Source organism: Rhinopithecus roxellana, chromosome 3, assembly GCF_007565055.1.
Source record: "Rhinopithecus roxellana isolate Shanxi Qingling chromosome 3, ASM756505v1, whole genome shotgun sequence".
NCBI lineage: Eukaryota > Metazoa > Chordata > Mammalia > Primates > Cercopithecidae > Rhinopithecus > Rhinopithecus roxellana.
Genome location: NC_044551.1, coordinates 147930805 through 147945223, shown reverse-complemented (window position 1 = coordinate 147945223; position 14419 = coordinate 147930805). Strand labels below are relative to the sequence as shown.

At 39.0% G+C, this 14419-nt stretch overlaps 2 protein-coding genes and 1 pseudogene across 4 annotated transcripts in view; 2 read left to right on the top strand and 1 right to left on the bottom strand.

Moving 5' to 3' along the window:
- AP3B1 (adaptor related protein complex 3 subunit beta 1) overlaps nucleotides 1–14419 on the bottom strand; it is a 305763-nt gene that overhangs the window by 191250 nt on the left and 100094 nt on the right. The gene's annotated exons all lie outside the window — the stretch shown is intronic.
- LOC104656964 lies at nucleotides 1926–3986 on the top strand (annotated as a pseudogene).
- Nucleotides 11016–12296, top strand: LOC104656959 (glyceraldehyde-3-phosphate dehydrogenase). The gene has a single exon (XM_030927328.1). The coding sequence runs from the start codon at nucleotides 11069–11071 to the stop codon at nucleotides 12074–12076; it is 1008 nt and encodes a 335-aa protein (XP_030783188.1). The 5' UTR covers nucleotides 11016–11068; the 3' UTR covers nucleotides 12077–12296.

Sequence of the window (14419 nt, the reverse complement as noted above, 5' to 3'; positions counted from 1 at the left end):
CTACTTCAATAAAATGTCTTTATTACATACAAGAAAAAAAGACAAAAACATAAATATAAACCAAGAGGAAAAAGAAAAAGAAAAATAGGGAATCTAGAAGTGAGATTGGCAGACGTAATTTTAAGTGAACTATATTATGAACTGAACAATTCTGTCCTCCCACAAATTCATATAATGAAATCCTAGGCCAGGCACAGGGGCTAACACCTGTAATCCCAGCACTTTGGGAGGCCAAGGTGGGTGGATCACCTGAGGTCAGGAGTTCGAGACAAGCCTGGCCAACATGGTAAAACCCCATCTCTACTAAAAATACAAAAATTAGCCATGCATGGTGGCGCACGTGTGTAATCCCTGCTACTCCAGAGGCTGAGGCAGAAGAATCACTTGAACCTGGGAGGCGGAGGTTGCAGTGAGCCAAGATTGCACCACTGCACTCCAGCCTGGGCGACAGAGCGAGACTCTATCTCCAAAAATAAAAATAAAAGAAAGAAAGAAAGAAATCCTAATACCCGGTGTGATGGGGATAGGACTAGGATACTATCCCCTAGTATCCAGGATAGGAGGATGGGGCCTTTAAAGGTGATTAGGTCATGCAGACGGAACGCTCATAAATGGAATTAGTGCCATCACAAAACGAACCTCAGAGAGCTTTCTGGCCTTTTTTTCCCATCATGTGAAGAAGACAGTCATCTATCTATCAACCAAGAAGTAGACCCTCACCAGACACCAAATCTGTCAGAGCCTTGATCCCATACTCCCAGTCTCCAGAACTGTGAGAAATAAATGTTTATTGTTTAACTCATCCAATCTAGGATATTTTTGTTATAGTAGCTCAAACTAAGAGAGACTATAAAACAACTATGATTAATATGTTCAAGGAATTGAGTGGTAAGATCAAGCTTTACGGCAGATAATGCAACACAATATAATTTTTCAGAAAACTCAGACATATTTTTATATTGTGTTTATATAAAGCAGTAGACTTTCAGTGACCACTTACAGAGTTCTTTAAATTCAGTAATATTTTTAAAATTTCAACTTAACTGATTTTACCTTTGTGATACTTTTGACATATCAGTTAGAGGAAGATTTGTGCTCTGTTAGAGATAATAGCCCAGATACTTCAGTAAGTTAAGTAGAAGAATCGAAGTTTATTATCTGAGAGGACTGTGAATGGTTTCAAAAGTAATCATTCTTATTTAACATGTTAACTATATGATGAAATGAATTTTACTTTCTCCTTGTCCAGAAACAGAATAGTTAAATAAGACAAACCAGATATATTAAAGAAAATGTTTAGTCTGCTTAAGAGTAAAAATAAATGAATTTGAAAGACTGAAATCTATAGTAAGTTTCCACTTACTCCACTTGGTATACTAACCATACTTCATATACATAAAAGATAATTTTAATATCTAATTTTAATATTCCCTCCATTTGTACTTGAAAGCAGTTTTTAGAAATACACTGTTTTTAGAACTGCTTAATCTTCTGAGCTTATTCTATATCCTCAAATATATATATATACATATATATATATATAATTTTTTTTCTTTGAAAGAGTCTCGCTCTGTTGCCCAGGCTGGAGTGCCGTGGCGCGATCTCAGCTCACTGCAAGCTCCCAGGTTCGTGCCATTCTCCTGCCTCAGCCTCCTGAGTAGCTGGGACTACAGGCGCCTGCCACTACGCCCGGTTAATTTTTTGTATTTTTAGTAGAGATGGGATTTCACCGTGTTAGCCAGGATGGTCTCAATCTCCTGACCTTGTAATCCGCCCGCCTCAGCCTCCCAAAGTGCTGGGATTACAGGCGTGAGCCACTGCGCCCAGCCCAAATATATTTATTAACTAGAGATTGATACTAGGCAGTCTCAATTAATACATCTATGAATTTGAAACAAAGTAGAAAAACCCCTTATGTAGCTAACATGGCTGTTATGAAGTTTTTAGATATTATTTTATGTACAAAGCCCTTATTTTTAGTATATTAGACATAACATTTCAACCATCTTGACATTCTGATTTCTTGTTACACAGACAATAAAAGACATAATTTTAAAAGAAAACAGTAACAATTATATTTTCCATTGCCAAGGGGCAAGAAAAATGTATTTTACAAATGCTTGAAAAGGTTTAAAAAAATCAATTATTACACATGTTGTTTCTATTGAGCCTACAGAAATGAGGCATTATCATACATGGGGTTTCTAATTGGTACTAATTAAAATGTTTTATATTGTGGTTTCAGTTTTGCTATACAGTCATTAAGTAATGCCAACTTTGCTCCAATATAATACTGGTATTACTATTACAAAAAGACAGAACCATTTGACTGAAATCTAAGACAGAAAACATTACTTCTAAAGCATAAAACATGCTTTTACATGGAAAGATGACCAGTTCTAGAGCTAAGGCAGTTAAAATAACTAATAAATAAACAAATGAGGGAGAAATGACAAACCTTCCTTACAAAATAATTCTAAGTAACTATGCTAATATGTGAATGAGTACTCAAAGTCTGAAACATATTTCGATAACAGCATTGTATCCGTATTCCAAGGTAATGTGTATCTACAAAAGTCCAGACAGAAATAAAGATGCTTTCCAATGGAAAACTATTAAATGAAAATGACTCAAAAAGGAGTTCTCAAAGTATCTCTAAAATACATGCGATAAAACTATTTCATAAAATGAGTACAAAATGTTCTATTTATAAAAGAATGTTTTATTTTTCCACGTTTAAAAGATGTACATGTATTAAATACTACCATAAAATCCTTTTTTAATGTTTCTTTAAAAATGTACATTCAAGCCGGACCAAAAAAAAAAAAAAAACATTTAAAAAAATGGGGACCAGTTTATACTGGAGAAGACTTTGTGGTTTCTTTAAAGTAAAGATAATGTTTTATAAATACACTCCTGATAGAAACGAAATTATATGAGTTCGATCGGTAGCGGGAGCGGAGAGCGGACCCCAGAGCGCCCTGAGCAGCCCCACCGCCCCCGCCCTCAGCGCCGCCGACACTAAGCCCGGCAGTAGGGGCAGCCGCACAGGGAGCGGTGGCCCTGGAGGCCTCACAAGGGTGGCGCCTGCCGGCGGGGACAAGAAGGTCATCACAAGGAAGGTTTTGGGAACAGTAAAATGGTTCAATGTAAGGAACGGATATGGTTTCATCAACAGGAATGACACCAAGGAAGATGTATTTGTACACCAGACTGCCATAAAGAAGAATAACCCCAGAAAGTAACTTTGCAGTGTAGGAGATGGAGAGTCTGTTGAGTTTGATGATGTTGAAGGAGAAAAGGGTGCGGAGGCAGCAAATGTTACAGGTCCTGGTGGTGTTCCAGTTCAAGGCAGTAAATATGCAGCAGACCCTAACCATTATAGACGCTATCCACGTCGTAGGGGTCCTCCACGCAATTACCAGCTAAATTACCAGAATAGTGAGAGTGGGGAAAAAAACGAGCGATGGGAGAGTGCTCCCGAAGTCCAGGCCCAACAACGCCGGCCCTACTGCAGGTGAAGGTTCCCACTGTAACATGCGGAGACCCTATGGGCGTCCACCACAGTATTCCAACCCTCCTGTGCAGGGAGAGGTGATGGAGGGTGCTGACAACCAGGGTGCAGGAGAACAAGGCAGACCAGTGAGGCAGAATATGTATCGGAGATATAGACCACGATTCCGCAGGGGCCCTCCTCGCCAAAGACAGCCTAGAGAGGACGGCAATGAAGAAGATAAAAAAAATCAAGGAGATGAGACCCAAGGTCAGCAGCCACCTCAACGTCGGTACCGCCGCAACTGCAATTACCCACGCAGACGCCCAGAAAACCCTAAACCACAAGATGGCAAAAAGACAGCCGATCCACCAGCCGAGAATTCGTCCGCTCCTGAGGCTGAGCAGGGCGGGGCTGAGTAAATGCCGGCTTACCATCTCTACCATCATCCGGTTTAGTCATCCAACAAGAAGAAATATGAAATTCCAGCAATAAGAAATGAACAAAAGATTCGAGCCGAGGACCTTAAGTGCTTGCTTTTTGCCCGTTGACCAGATAAAGAGAACTATCTGCATTATCTATGCAGCATGGGGTTTTTATTATTTTTACCTAAAGACCTCTCTTTTAGGTAATAACAAACGTGTTTAAAAGCCTGGTTTTTCTCAATACGCCTTTAAAGGTTTTTTAATTGTTTCATATCTGGTCAAGTTGAGATTTTTAAGAACTTTGTTTTTAATTTGTAATAAAAGTTTACAACTTGATTTTTTCAAAAAAGTCAACAAACTGCAAGCACCTGTTAATAAAGGTCTTAAATAATCGTCTTTGTGTAAAAAAAAAAAGAAAGAAAGAAATGAAATTATATGATATCTAAAATCTTACATGAAATCTTGGAATAGGGTAGGGTAGCAAAATGAGAGCAGCCATGAGCTGATGAACAGTGCAGCTACGTGATGTATACATAGGGATTCGTTGAACTGTCAGTCATACTTTTAAGTATGTTTAAAGTTTCCCATAATTAAGACTTACTGTAAAGCTACACGTATCAAGACAGTGTGGTATTTGTGAAATAACAGAGAAAAACATCAATGGAATAGAAGAGAAAGCCCAGAAACAGATTCTCATAAATATAGCCAATTGCTTTCACAAAACAGCCAAGACAATACGATGGAGAAAAGATAGTCTTTCAACAAATTATGCTAGAACAAACGAAGACTCACAGGCCAGGAACAGTGGCTCACACCTGTAATCCCAGAACTTTGGGAGGATGAGGAGGGCAGATTACGAGGTCAGGAGTTTGAGACCAGCCTGACCAACATGGTAAAACCCTGTCTATACTAAAACTACCAAAAAATTAGCTGGGCGTGGTGGTGCACACCTGTTATCCCAGCTACTCAGGAGGCTGAGGCAGGAGAATAGCTTGAACCCAGGAGGTGGAGGCTGCACTGAGCTGAGATCGCGCTTCTGCGCTCCAGCCTGGGCAACAAAGCAAGACTGTCTCAAAAAATAAAAATAAAAAGAATAAATAAATCTAGACACAGACCTTACAACCTTCACAAAAATTAACTCAAAATGGGTCACAGACCTAAATGAAAAACACAAAACTATAAAACTTTTAGAGGTTAACATAGGAATCTAGATGACCTTGAGTATGGCAACTTTTAGATACAATACAAAAGACATGATCTGTGGAAGAAATAATTGATAGGCTGGACTTCATTAAAATTAAAACTTTTGCTATGCAAAAGACAAGGTCAAAAGAATCAGAAGACAAGCCACAGACTGGGAGAAAATATTTGTGAAAGATATATCTGATAAAGGACTGTTATCCAAAATATACAAAGGGTTTCTAAAATTCAACAATAAGAAAACAAACAGTCCAATTTTTAAAAACTGGACTGAAGACCTGAACAGACACCTCACCAAAAAAGATATATAGATGGCAAATAAACATATAAAAACACGTTCAAGACCATGTCATTAGGGAATTGCTAACTAAAACAAATGATATACTATAACACATTTATTAGAATGGATAAAGTCCAAAAACTTGATAACTTCATATACAGACAAGGATATAAAGTGACAGGAACTCTCATTCATTGCTGACGGGAGTGCAAAATGGTACAGCCACTCTGACAGGCAACTCTGCAGTTTCTTACTAAAGTAAACATACTCTTACCAAACAATCCAGCAGTCACACTCCTTGATATTTACCCAAAAAAGCTGAAAAGATGTCCACACAAAAGCCTGCACATGGATACGGCAGCTTTATTCATCATTGCCAAAACTAGAAACTGCTCAAAATGTCTTTCAGTAGGTGAGTGGATAAATAAACTGGTACATCCAGGCAAAGGAATAGTACTCAGTGCTAAAAACCAAATGAGCTAACAAGCTATGAAAAGACATAGAGACAACTTAAATGCATATTACAATATAAGTGAGAGAATCCAATCTGAAAAGGTTACATATTGTATGATTCCAACTATATAATATTTTGGAAAAGGCAAACTATGTAGACATTAAAAAGATTAGTGATTGCCAGGCACTGGTGGGGAGAGAGGGATGAACAAGTAGAGCATAGGAATTTCTAGGGAAGCAAAACTACTGTGTATGATAAAACACAATGGTGTATTCATGTTATTATACGTCAGACAAAATCCATAGAATGTACAACACCAAGGATGAACCCTAATGTAAACTGTGGTCTTTGGGTGACAGTAGTATTAATGTAAATTCATCGATCGTAATGTAAAATGTCGATGGGGGATGTTTTGCGTGTGTGGAGATAAAGGGTATATAGGAAATTTCTATACTTTCAACTAAGTTTTATTGTAAACTTATAACTGCTCCAAAAAATAAAGCTTATTTTTATTTTCAAGAAAGCAGTGAACCTATATATATAAGATATCTAAACTTATCTTATATAAAAATAGGTTTCTCTCTACTCATGTTACCAACCACACTAATGCTAGTGAAAAAAAAAATCAGAGTAAAATATAGCTTTTCACTTTGCTCAAAAACATTCACTTTCAGAAGACACAAATGTTGTTACATTAAATATAAGTTTTATGAAGGCAAAAAATAACATTACTCCATGAAGTATATTTTGGAAAAGGCATGGTTTATATACTCTTAAGGTACTATTCCACAGGGCTCGCAGAATAAAGAAAAGTGTGAAATTATACTTAAGTAGTAGTACTTTCCATATATTCTGTATTGAAGCTCTGAACATAAATGTTCACAAAAATAGTAATAAGCCAGTAACTGAACCCACAATTTGGGGTGCTGAAGATAATATTTACTTTTTAAAAAGATCTTAAGACACAGGGAGATTTATTTTATCTGACTGGATTTCCTAAGAAATAAACACAAATTATGATCTTTTGTCAGTTCATAAGGAATAATAGAAAAATAAAAAATAAAATTAGTGACAGTTAAAATTGCATACAGCAAAACATTTTTATGTATAAAAATTGGTAAAGGAATCAAACATTCCTGAAAAAAATCTACTTTTGTATCATGTGACAAGTAACAATGGACTTAGTAGAAATAAAAAACAACTTTGGCTTAAGAAACTCCTAGTATTAATAAAACACTTGAACAAATACCTCTCTGAAACCTGAGAACCACTCCATGTGGTAAAGAAAGCAGGTATTTACTATCTTTTTCACAGATGAAAGAACTGAGGTGCACACAATTTACATAAATTATCAGTAATCACAGAGATTAAAAATGGTAGAGCCAGGATTTGAACTCAGGAATTATTATTCTTTATCCTGTCACCTCTGGCCTTTATTACCTTGGCATTTATAGTAGTCTCATAAAAGACACTGAATATACCCACTTGCTTTCTGAACTCCAAGGCAGCCTGAAGGGTGCTAGTGACATCTCAAGATTTACACCAGTATGAAACAATCTCTGCAACCTGCTGTGGCCTTACTCTCTTCCAAAATGTTTAAAAGTTACTTTAACACATCATGACATTCCCATGTAATCTAAGATAGTGCACCAATCAACTCAGGCTGTTATAACAAAATACCACAGTGTAGGTGCCTGAAACAAGAGACATTTATTTCTCACAGTTCTTGAGGTTGAAAAGTCCAAGATCAAGAGGCCGGTGATTCAATTCCCGGTGAAGGCCCTCCTCCTGGCATGTGGACAGCTACCTTATATGGTGGAAAAGAGGAAGCAAGCTCATTATGTCTCGTCTTAGAAGGGCACTAATCCCATCACGAGAGCCCCACTCTCATGACCTCCTCTAAACCTCATTACCTCCCAAATGCCCCATCTCTAAATATCACCACCCTGGGGCTAAGTCTTCAATTATGCACTCAGAGGGGATGCAAACAATCAGTCCATGACACATACCACAGTGGTATATTGTGTTACATCTCTCTGACATTAGGTTACATGTACCTGAGAAGACCAGGGTGCGTAGGTGGCTAGTAATATAATAATCACTCAGTCAAATTAGTTACTAAGTAGTAATAGAATACATTATTAGAGATAATTCACTGGAAAAAATATTCATGTTTAATGAAACTTTTATTTTAATATTTTTCACAAAGAAGAAAAAAAGTCTCCTTCCCCAAAATTTGTGTCTATGTAAAACAACAAAGGATATGAATACTGGTTTGAGATTTTTTTCCTTCTGTGAAGAAACTGCTATGCTGTACACTTTACATGTTTTATATCACAGCCCAGTGACCACTATACCACACAGGTGGAAGTGTGGGTTTGAGGACCATTGAACACTGAATCTCCCCCAACACATCACAATTATAGAAACACCTGTGCACAGTAACTTTGTGTTGAGCCACCATGAAACTTCAGTGTTCAATTGCCCACAACACATTTCATTTCTTATGACTAGATGTTCAGTTCTAGTATGTAAGAAACAAGCTTTCTGAATGCAGCACTTTCCAAACTTTGTTACTGAGAAATCTGGAGGATTTATAATAAGGCATTTTTCAAATTTTCTGAAATTAAATATGCTCATGAAACATGTTGAACTTAGGTCTACGCGTTTCAAGACATGAGAAATAAGGGTCGTACTTATTTAAAAACTAATTAAAGTAGATGCAGTAATGGGGAATAAAATAGAATCACTGTTTGTTAAGCAAAATGCATTTTAGAGTAGTTTTCATTTGATCATAAATTATGAAACAAAATTACAATGATCCTAAGTAGAACTAACCATGATTCCTCATGTATTCATTCTCTCCATACCTTAATCTCTAAAATAAAAAGTTTATATTACAGACAGGAAAGTAAACGTGTGTTGAATTGAAATTGATGTTTAATTCTCCTCCAGGGCATAAAAACAAATGGGTTAAAGCAGAGGTTTCACAATATTTGTGGACATCCTAAGAAGGAAGGCGATTAACTAAAAGTTCCATTTGTTTAATACTATGAGGAACTCTAATACATAAAACAGGAAAAAAACTTATATTCTAGGTAAAGGGAGGGTAGAAAACTACATCTCCACAAAACACCAACTTAACATTTTAAAAAAGCAAAAAACGGAAATAATTGGAATATAAAAGGTTTTTATATAGTTTCATAAAAGGACTATTTATTCTTCATTATTTCCAAAATATTCCTGTATCTAAATTATAGGATACACTGAGTCACTGGGGAAAAAAATCATATACACAAGTTATTTTTAAAAATTTAAAGACAACCGGTAGAAGACAAAATAAAAGAGTGAGATCTGTTTGCCTTTGGAGAGTAGCAACTGGAGGTAAGATGGGGAAAGGCACATGCTTACTATAGAACCCTACAGAAATGAAAATATATGCTTACGCAAAGACCTGTGGCACTGAAGGCAAAGATGACAGCTCCATGGGTGTACAGCAGTCATCATTCAAACATAAGTTGGTGCAGTCTGTGACTGCCAAGCAGCGGAAGGGGGTACGAGGGGAATGGGTGTGTAACAGAAGGGTTCAAGGAGACTCCGACATTGATTTTTAATTTTTTGCTAATCCTTCAATTATCTAGTTATGGTTTTTGAGGAAAAAAGGACCAAGTTTTCTAACCTCAAACCATCTCAGAATTAAATAATTATTCTGTAATCCCAGCACTTTGGGAGGCTGAAGCAGGTGAATCACTTGAGCCCTGGAGTTCAAGACCAGCCTGAGCAACATGGCGAAACCCCATCTCTACTAAAAATACAAAAAATTAGCCAGGCATGGCAGTGTGTGCCTGTAGTCCTAGCTACTCGGGAAACTGAGATAGGAGGATCACTTGGACCTGGGAGGTTGAGTCAGCAGTGAGCCAAGATGGCGTTACTGCACCCCAACCTGGGCAACACAGACCCTGACTCATTTTTTTTTAAAAAAAAGGATTAAATAATTCTTTATTAGAATACCACTAAGAGAACTCATTTTAATTGCAAAACCCAACAGAATGGCTAAAATGAATAACATTAACATTACCAAATGTTGGTGAGGATACGGAGCAAACAAAATCTCCAGATGTTACTGTATGGCTTATAGCTTGCTTGTTATGGGCCGAACTGTGCCCCCCAACCCTAAATTCTTCTAGTGAAGCCTTAACCTCCAAATGTGACTATATTTGGAGACAGGGCCTTTAAAGAGGTGATTACATTAAAATGAGGCCATGAGGGTGGGCCCTAACACAATGTGACTAGTGTCCTAATAAAAGAAGGGAATCTGGATACTCAGGAAAGCCCTAGGAATAGGCAGACACAGTGAGAAGACAGCCACCTGTAAGCAAAGGACAGAGGCCCCAGGAGAAACCAAACCTGCCAACACCTTGAGATCTTGCACTTCTAGACATCAGAACTGTGAGAAAATAAATTTCTGTTGTTTAAGTCACCCAATCTGTGGTATTTTGTCATGGCAACTGTAGCAAACTGAAACAATAATACAACTACTTTGGGAAAAAGACTGACAAGTTCTTGCAGAACCAAAATATATCTACCTTATGATCCAATAATTCTGTATTTAGGTATTGACCTAATATATACAAAAACATAAAAAGATTTGTTTAAGAATGTTCCTAACAGATTTATTACAATAGGCAAAACACTGGAAATAGCTCAGGTATTTATTAATATGAGAATGGATAAACTATGGAATATTCATGCAATAGACTATTATTCAGCAAAATAACACTGAACATATTATTTTGAAGATTCTAAAAATCAACTACTAATACAATGTGGATCAATCTCCAAAATATAATGCTGAGTAAAGGAAGATGTACCAAAAAGAACACAATATGCATCTAATTATATTAAGTTCTACAACAAGTTAAATTAATCTTTGTTATCAGTAAACAATGTTTCATGATTATATCCATGTTTTTTTGCATGATCAGGGCTTCCTGAGCAAAGAGCGCTGGTAACCTGGATTAACATATGAGCAAATGGCAAATGAGTCTTGGAAGTTAAAGACAGAGAGACAGACATCCAAGGAGATGTATGGGTTTATCTTCCATCATTTAAATTCCACAGGATAATGGAAAAAGAGACATCATCGGCTCTCTGCTCCTCCTGTTCGAGAGTCAGCCGCGTCTTCTTTTGCATCGCCAGCGCATCCCTGAGACACCATGGGGAAGGTGAAGGTCGGAGTCAACGGATTTGGTCGTATTGGGCGCCTGGTCACCAGGGCTGCTTTTAACTCTGGTAAAGTGGATATTGTTGCCATCAATGACCCCTTCATTGATCTCAACTACATGGTTTACATGTTCCAGTACGATTCCACCCACGGCAAGTTCCATGGCACCGTGAAGGCTGAGAACGGGAAGCTTGTCATCAATGGAAGCCCCATCACCATCTTCCAGGAGCGAGATCCCTCCAAAATCAAGTGGGGCGATGCTGGCGCTGAGTACGTCGTGGAGTCCACTGGCGTCTTCACCACCACGGAGAAGGCTGGGGCTCATTTGCAGGGGGGAGCCAAAAGAGTCATCATCTCCGCCCCCTCTGCGGACGCCCCCATGTTCGTCATGGGTGTGAACCATGAGAAGTACGACAACAGCCTCAAGATCGTCAGCAACGCCTCCTGCACCACCAACTGCTTAGCACCCCTGGCCAAGGTCATCCATGACAACTTTGGTATCGTGGAAGGACTCATGACCACAGTCCATGCCATCACTGCCACCCAGAAGACTGTGGATGGCCCCTCCGGGAAACTGTGGCGTGATGGCCGCGGTGCTCTCCAGAACATCATCCCTGCCTCTACTGGCGCTGCCAAGGCTGTGGGCAAGGTCATCCCTGAGCTGAACGGGAAGCTCACTGGCATGGCCTTCCGTGTCCCCACTGCCAACGTGTCAGTGGTGGACCTGACCTGCCGTCTGGAAAAACCTGCCAAATATGATGACATCAAGAAGGTGGTGAAGCAGGCGTCGGAGGGCCCCCTCAAGGGCATCCTGGGCTACACTGAGCACCAGGTGGTCTCCTCCGACTTCAACAGCGACACCCACTCTTCCACCTTCGACGCTGGGGCTGGCATTGCCCTCAACGACCACTTCGTCAAGCTCATTTCCTGGTATGACAACGAATTTGGCTACAGCAACAGGGTGGTGGACCTCATGGCCCACATGGCCTCCAAGGAGTAAGACCCCTGGACCACCAGCCCCAGCGAGAGCACAAGAGGAAGAGAGAGGCCCTCACTGCTGGGGAGTCCCTGCCACACTCAGTCCCCCGCCACACTGAATCTCCCCTCAGTTTCCATGTAGACCCCTTGAAGAGGGGAGGGGCCTAGGGAGCCCCACTTTGTCGTGTACCATCAATAAAATCCCCTGTGCTCAGCCAAAAAAAAAAAAAAAAAAAAAAAAAGAGAGACATCATCCTGTTTACATTAGAAAGATAAGGTAATACCCCTCTCTCTACACAGGGGAGGAGGAGCAGATGCAAAAGCAGTCCTATATAAGCTCTGAGATGCACACAGTCTGATATGGTTCTCCACAATTCCCATGTGTCATGGGAGGAACCCAGTGGGAGGTAATTGAATCATGGGGGTAAGTCTTTCCCATGCTATGTTAGTGAGTAAGTCTTTTGAGATCTGATGGTTCTAAAAAGGGGTGTTTCCCTGCACAAGCTCTCTCTTCTCGTCTGCCAGCATGTGAGACCTGCCTTTCACCTTCCACCATGATTGTGAGCACTCCGCAGCCACATAGAATTGTAAGTCGAATAAACCTTTTTCTTTTGCAAATTGCCGAGTCTCGGGGATGTCTTTATCAGCAGCATGAAAATGGACTAATACAGAGTCCTATATAAATTCTGAGATTCATTCATTTAGAAGGAGCCCCTCTCCTGTACTACAACTCCCCATCCCCCAAGATATGCAGGTGGCACTAATCCTCATAACATCACCCTCATAGGGAACGGAAGTGCAGGAAAGTGACACTAAGATAACCATGAGTGAATAAAAAGTCTCTTCTCTGATCCAGACATCAGTGTTTCTGCTTTTGTGTGTGTACATACACTAAACATATGCCATATATTCAGTGTGTGTGTGTGTGTGTGTGTGTGTGTGTATAAATGTAGAAGTATAGTAATATCTCAAATCCTTTACTTTTTGAACACAAAACTATAAAAAAAAATTAAAACAATACTTGCATCTGAGGGCAAACAACTAACTTGGAAGGATAATAGTAATACTTCGTATAATGAAAAGGGTTTTTGTATTACTAACACACATGCAATTATCAAAACTCTAAAATTTGTGCATTTCACTGTGAAGATTTTATGCCAACAAAAGGAAAAACAATCATAAACAAATATTAAACTCTAATTAATGATATACATACTAAAGTGTTTAGGAGTAATGTGTACTGATATCTGCATCTTACTTTGAAATGCATCTACAACACTGGACTGTTATACCAATACAGGCATGTACTCATTTCTCCATTTTTGAAGGAAAGTTTTGCCAAATAAGAACTTACTTGTTGACTTTTTTACTTCTTTCAACACTTCAAATATGGTTCCTCAACTGCCTTCTGGTCCCATGGTTTCTAATGAGAAACTAGCTGTTGATCTTATTGAGGAAACCTTGTAAATAATGAGTCACTTCTCTTGCTGCTCTCAAGATTCTCTTTTTGTCCTTAGCTTTTGATAATGTGATCCGTATGTGCTGTATTAGCCCATTCTCACACTGCTATGAAGAAATACCAGAGACTGAGTAATTAAGAAAAGAGGTTTAAGTGACTCACAGTTCAGCATGGCTGGGGAGGCCTCAGGAAACTTACAATCATGGTGGCAGGTACCTCTTAACAGGGTAGCAGGAGAGAGAATGAGAATAAAGTGAAGCGGAAAGCCCCTTATAAAACCATCAGATCTCAGGATAACTCACTCACTATCATGAGAACAGTAGGGGGGAAACTGCCCCCCATGATTCAATTATCCACCTGGTCTCGCTCTTGACATGTGGGGATTATCACAGTTCAAGGTGAGATTTGGGGGGGACACAGACCCAAACCATATCATGTGTCTTGGTTTGCATTCAGAATTGTTCCTACTTAGATTCTGATGAGCTGCTTTCTGAATGTGTTGATTACTGTCTTTCATCAAATTGGGAATTTTCGGCCATTTTTTTCTTCAGCTATTTTGTCTGCCTCTTTCTCTCTCTCCTTTCCTCCTGGAATATGTATTATGTCTTTCATCAAATTGGGAATTTTTGGCCATTCTTTTCTTCAGCTATTCTGTCTGCCCCTTTCTCTCTCTCCTTTCCTCCTGGAATATGTATTATGTGTGCTGGTACACTTGATGGCATCCCACATGCCTCTTAAGTCTCTTGGGCTCTGTTCATCTTCATGCTTTTTGACTTTCTACTCCCTACACTAGATAATCTCAATTGACTTAAGTTCACCAATTCTGCCTGTTCAAATCTGCTGCTGATCTTTACTAGTGAATACTTCATTTCAGTTATTATACTTTTTCCTTCTAGTATTTCTATT

Excerpts from the sequence above, each read along its gene's own strand:
- LOC104656959 (XM_030927328.1), top strand. The coding sequence starts at position 11,069 with ATGGGGAAGGTGAAGGTCGGAGTCAACGGATTTGGTCGTATTGGGCGC.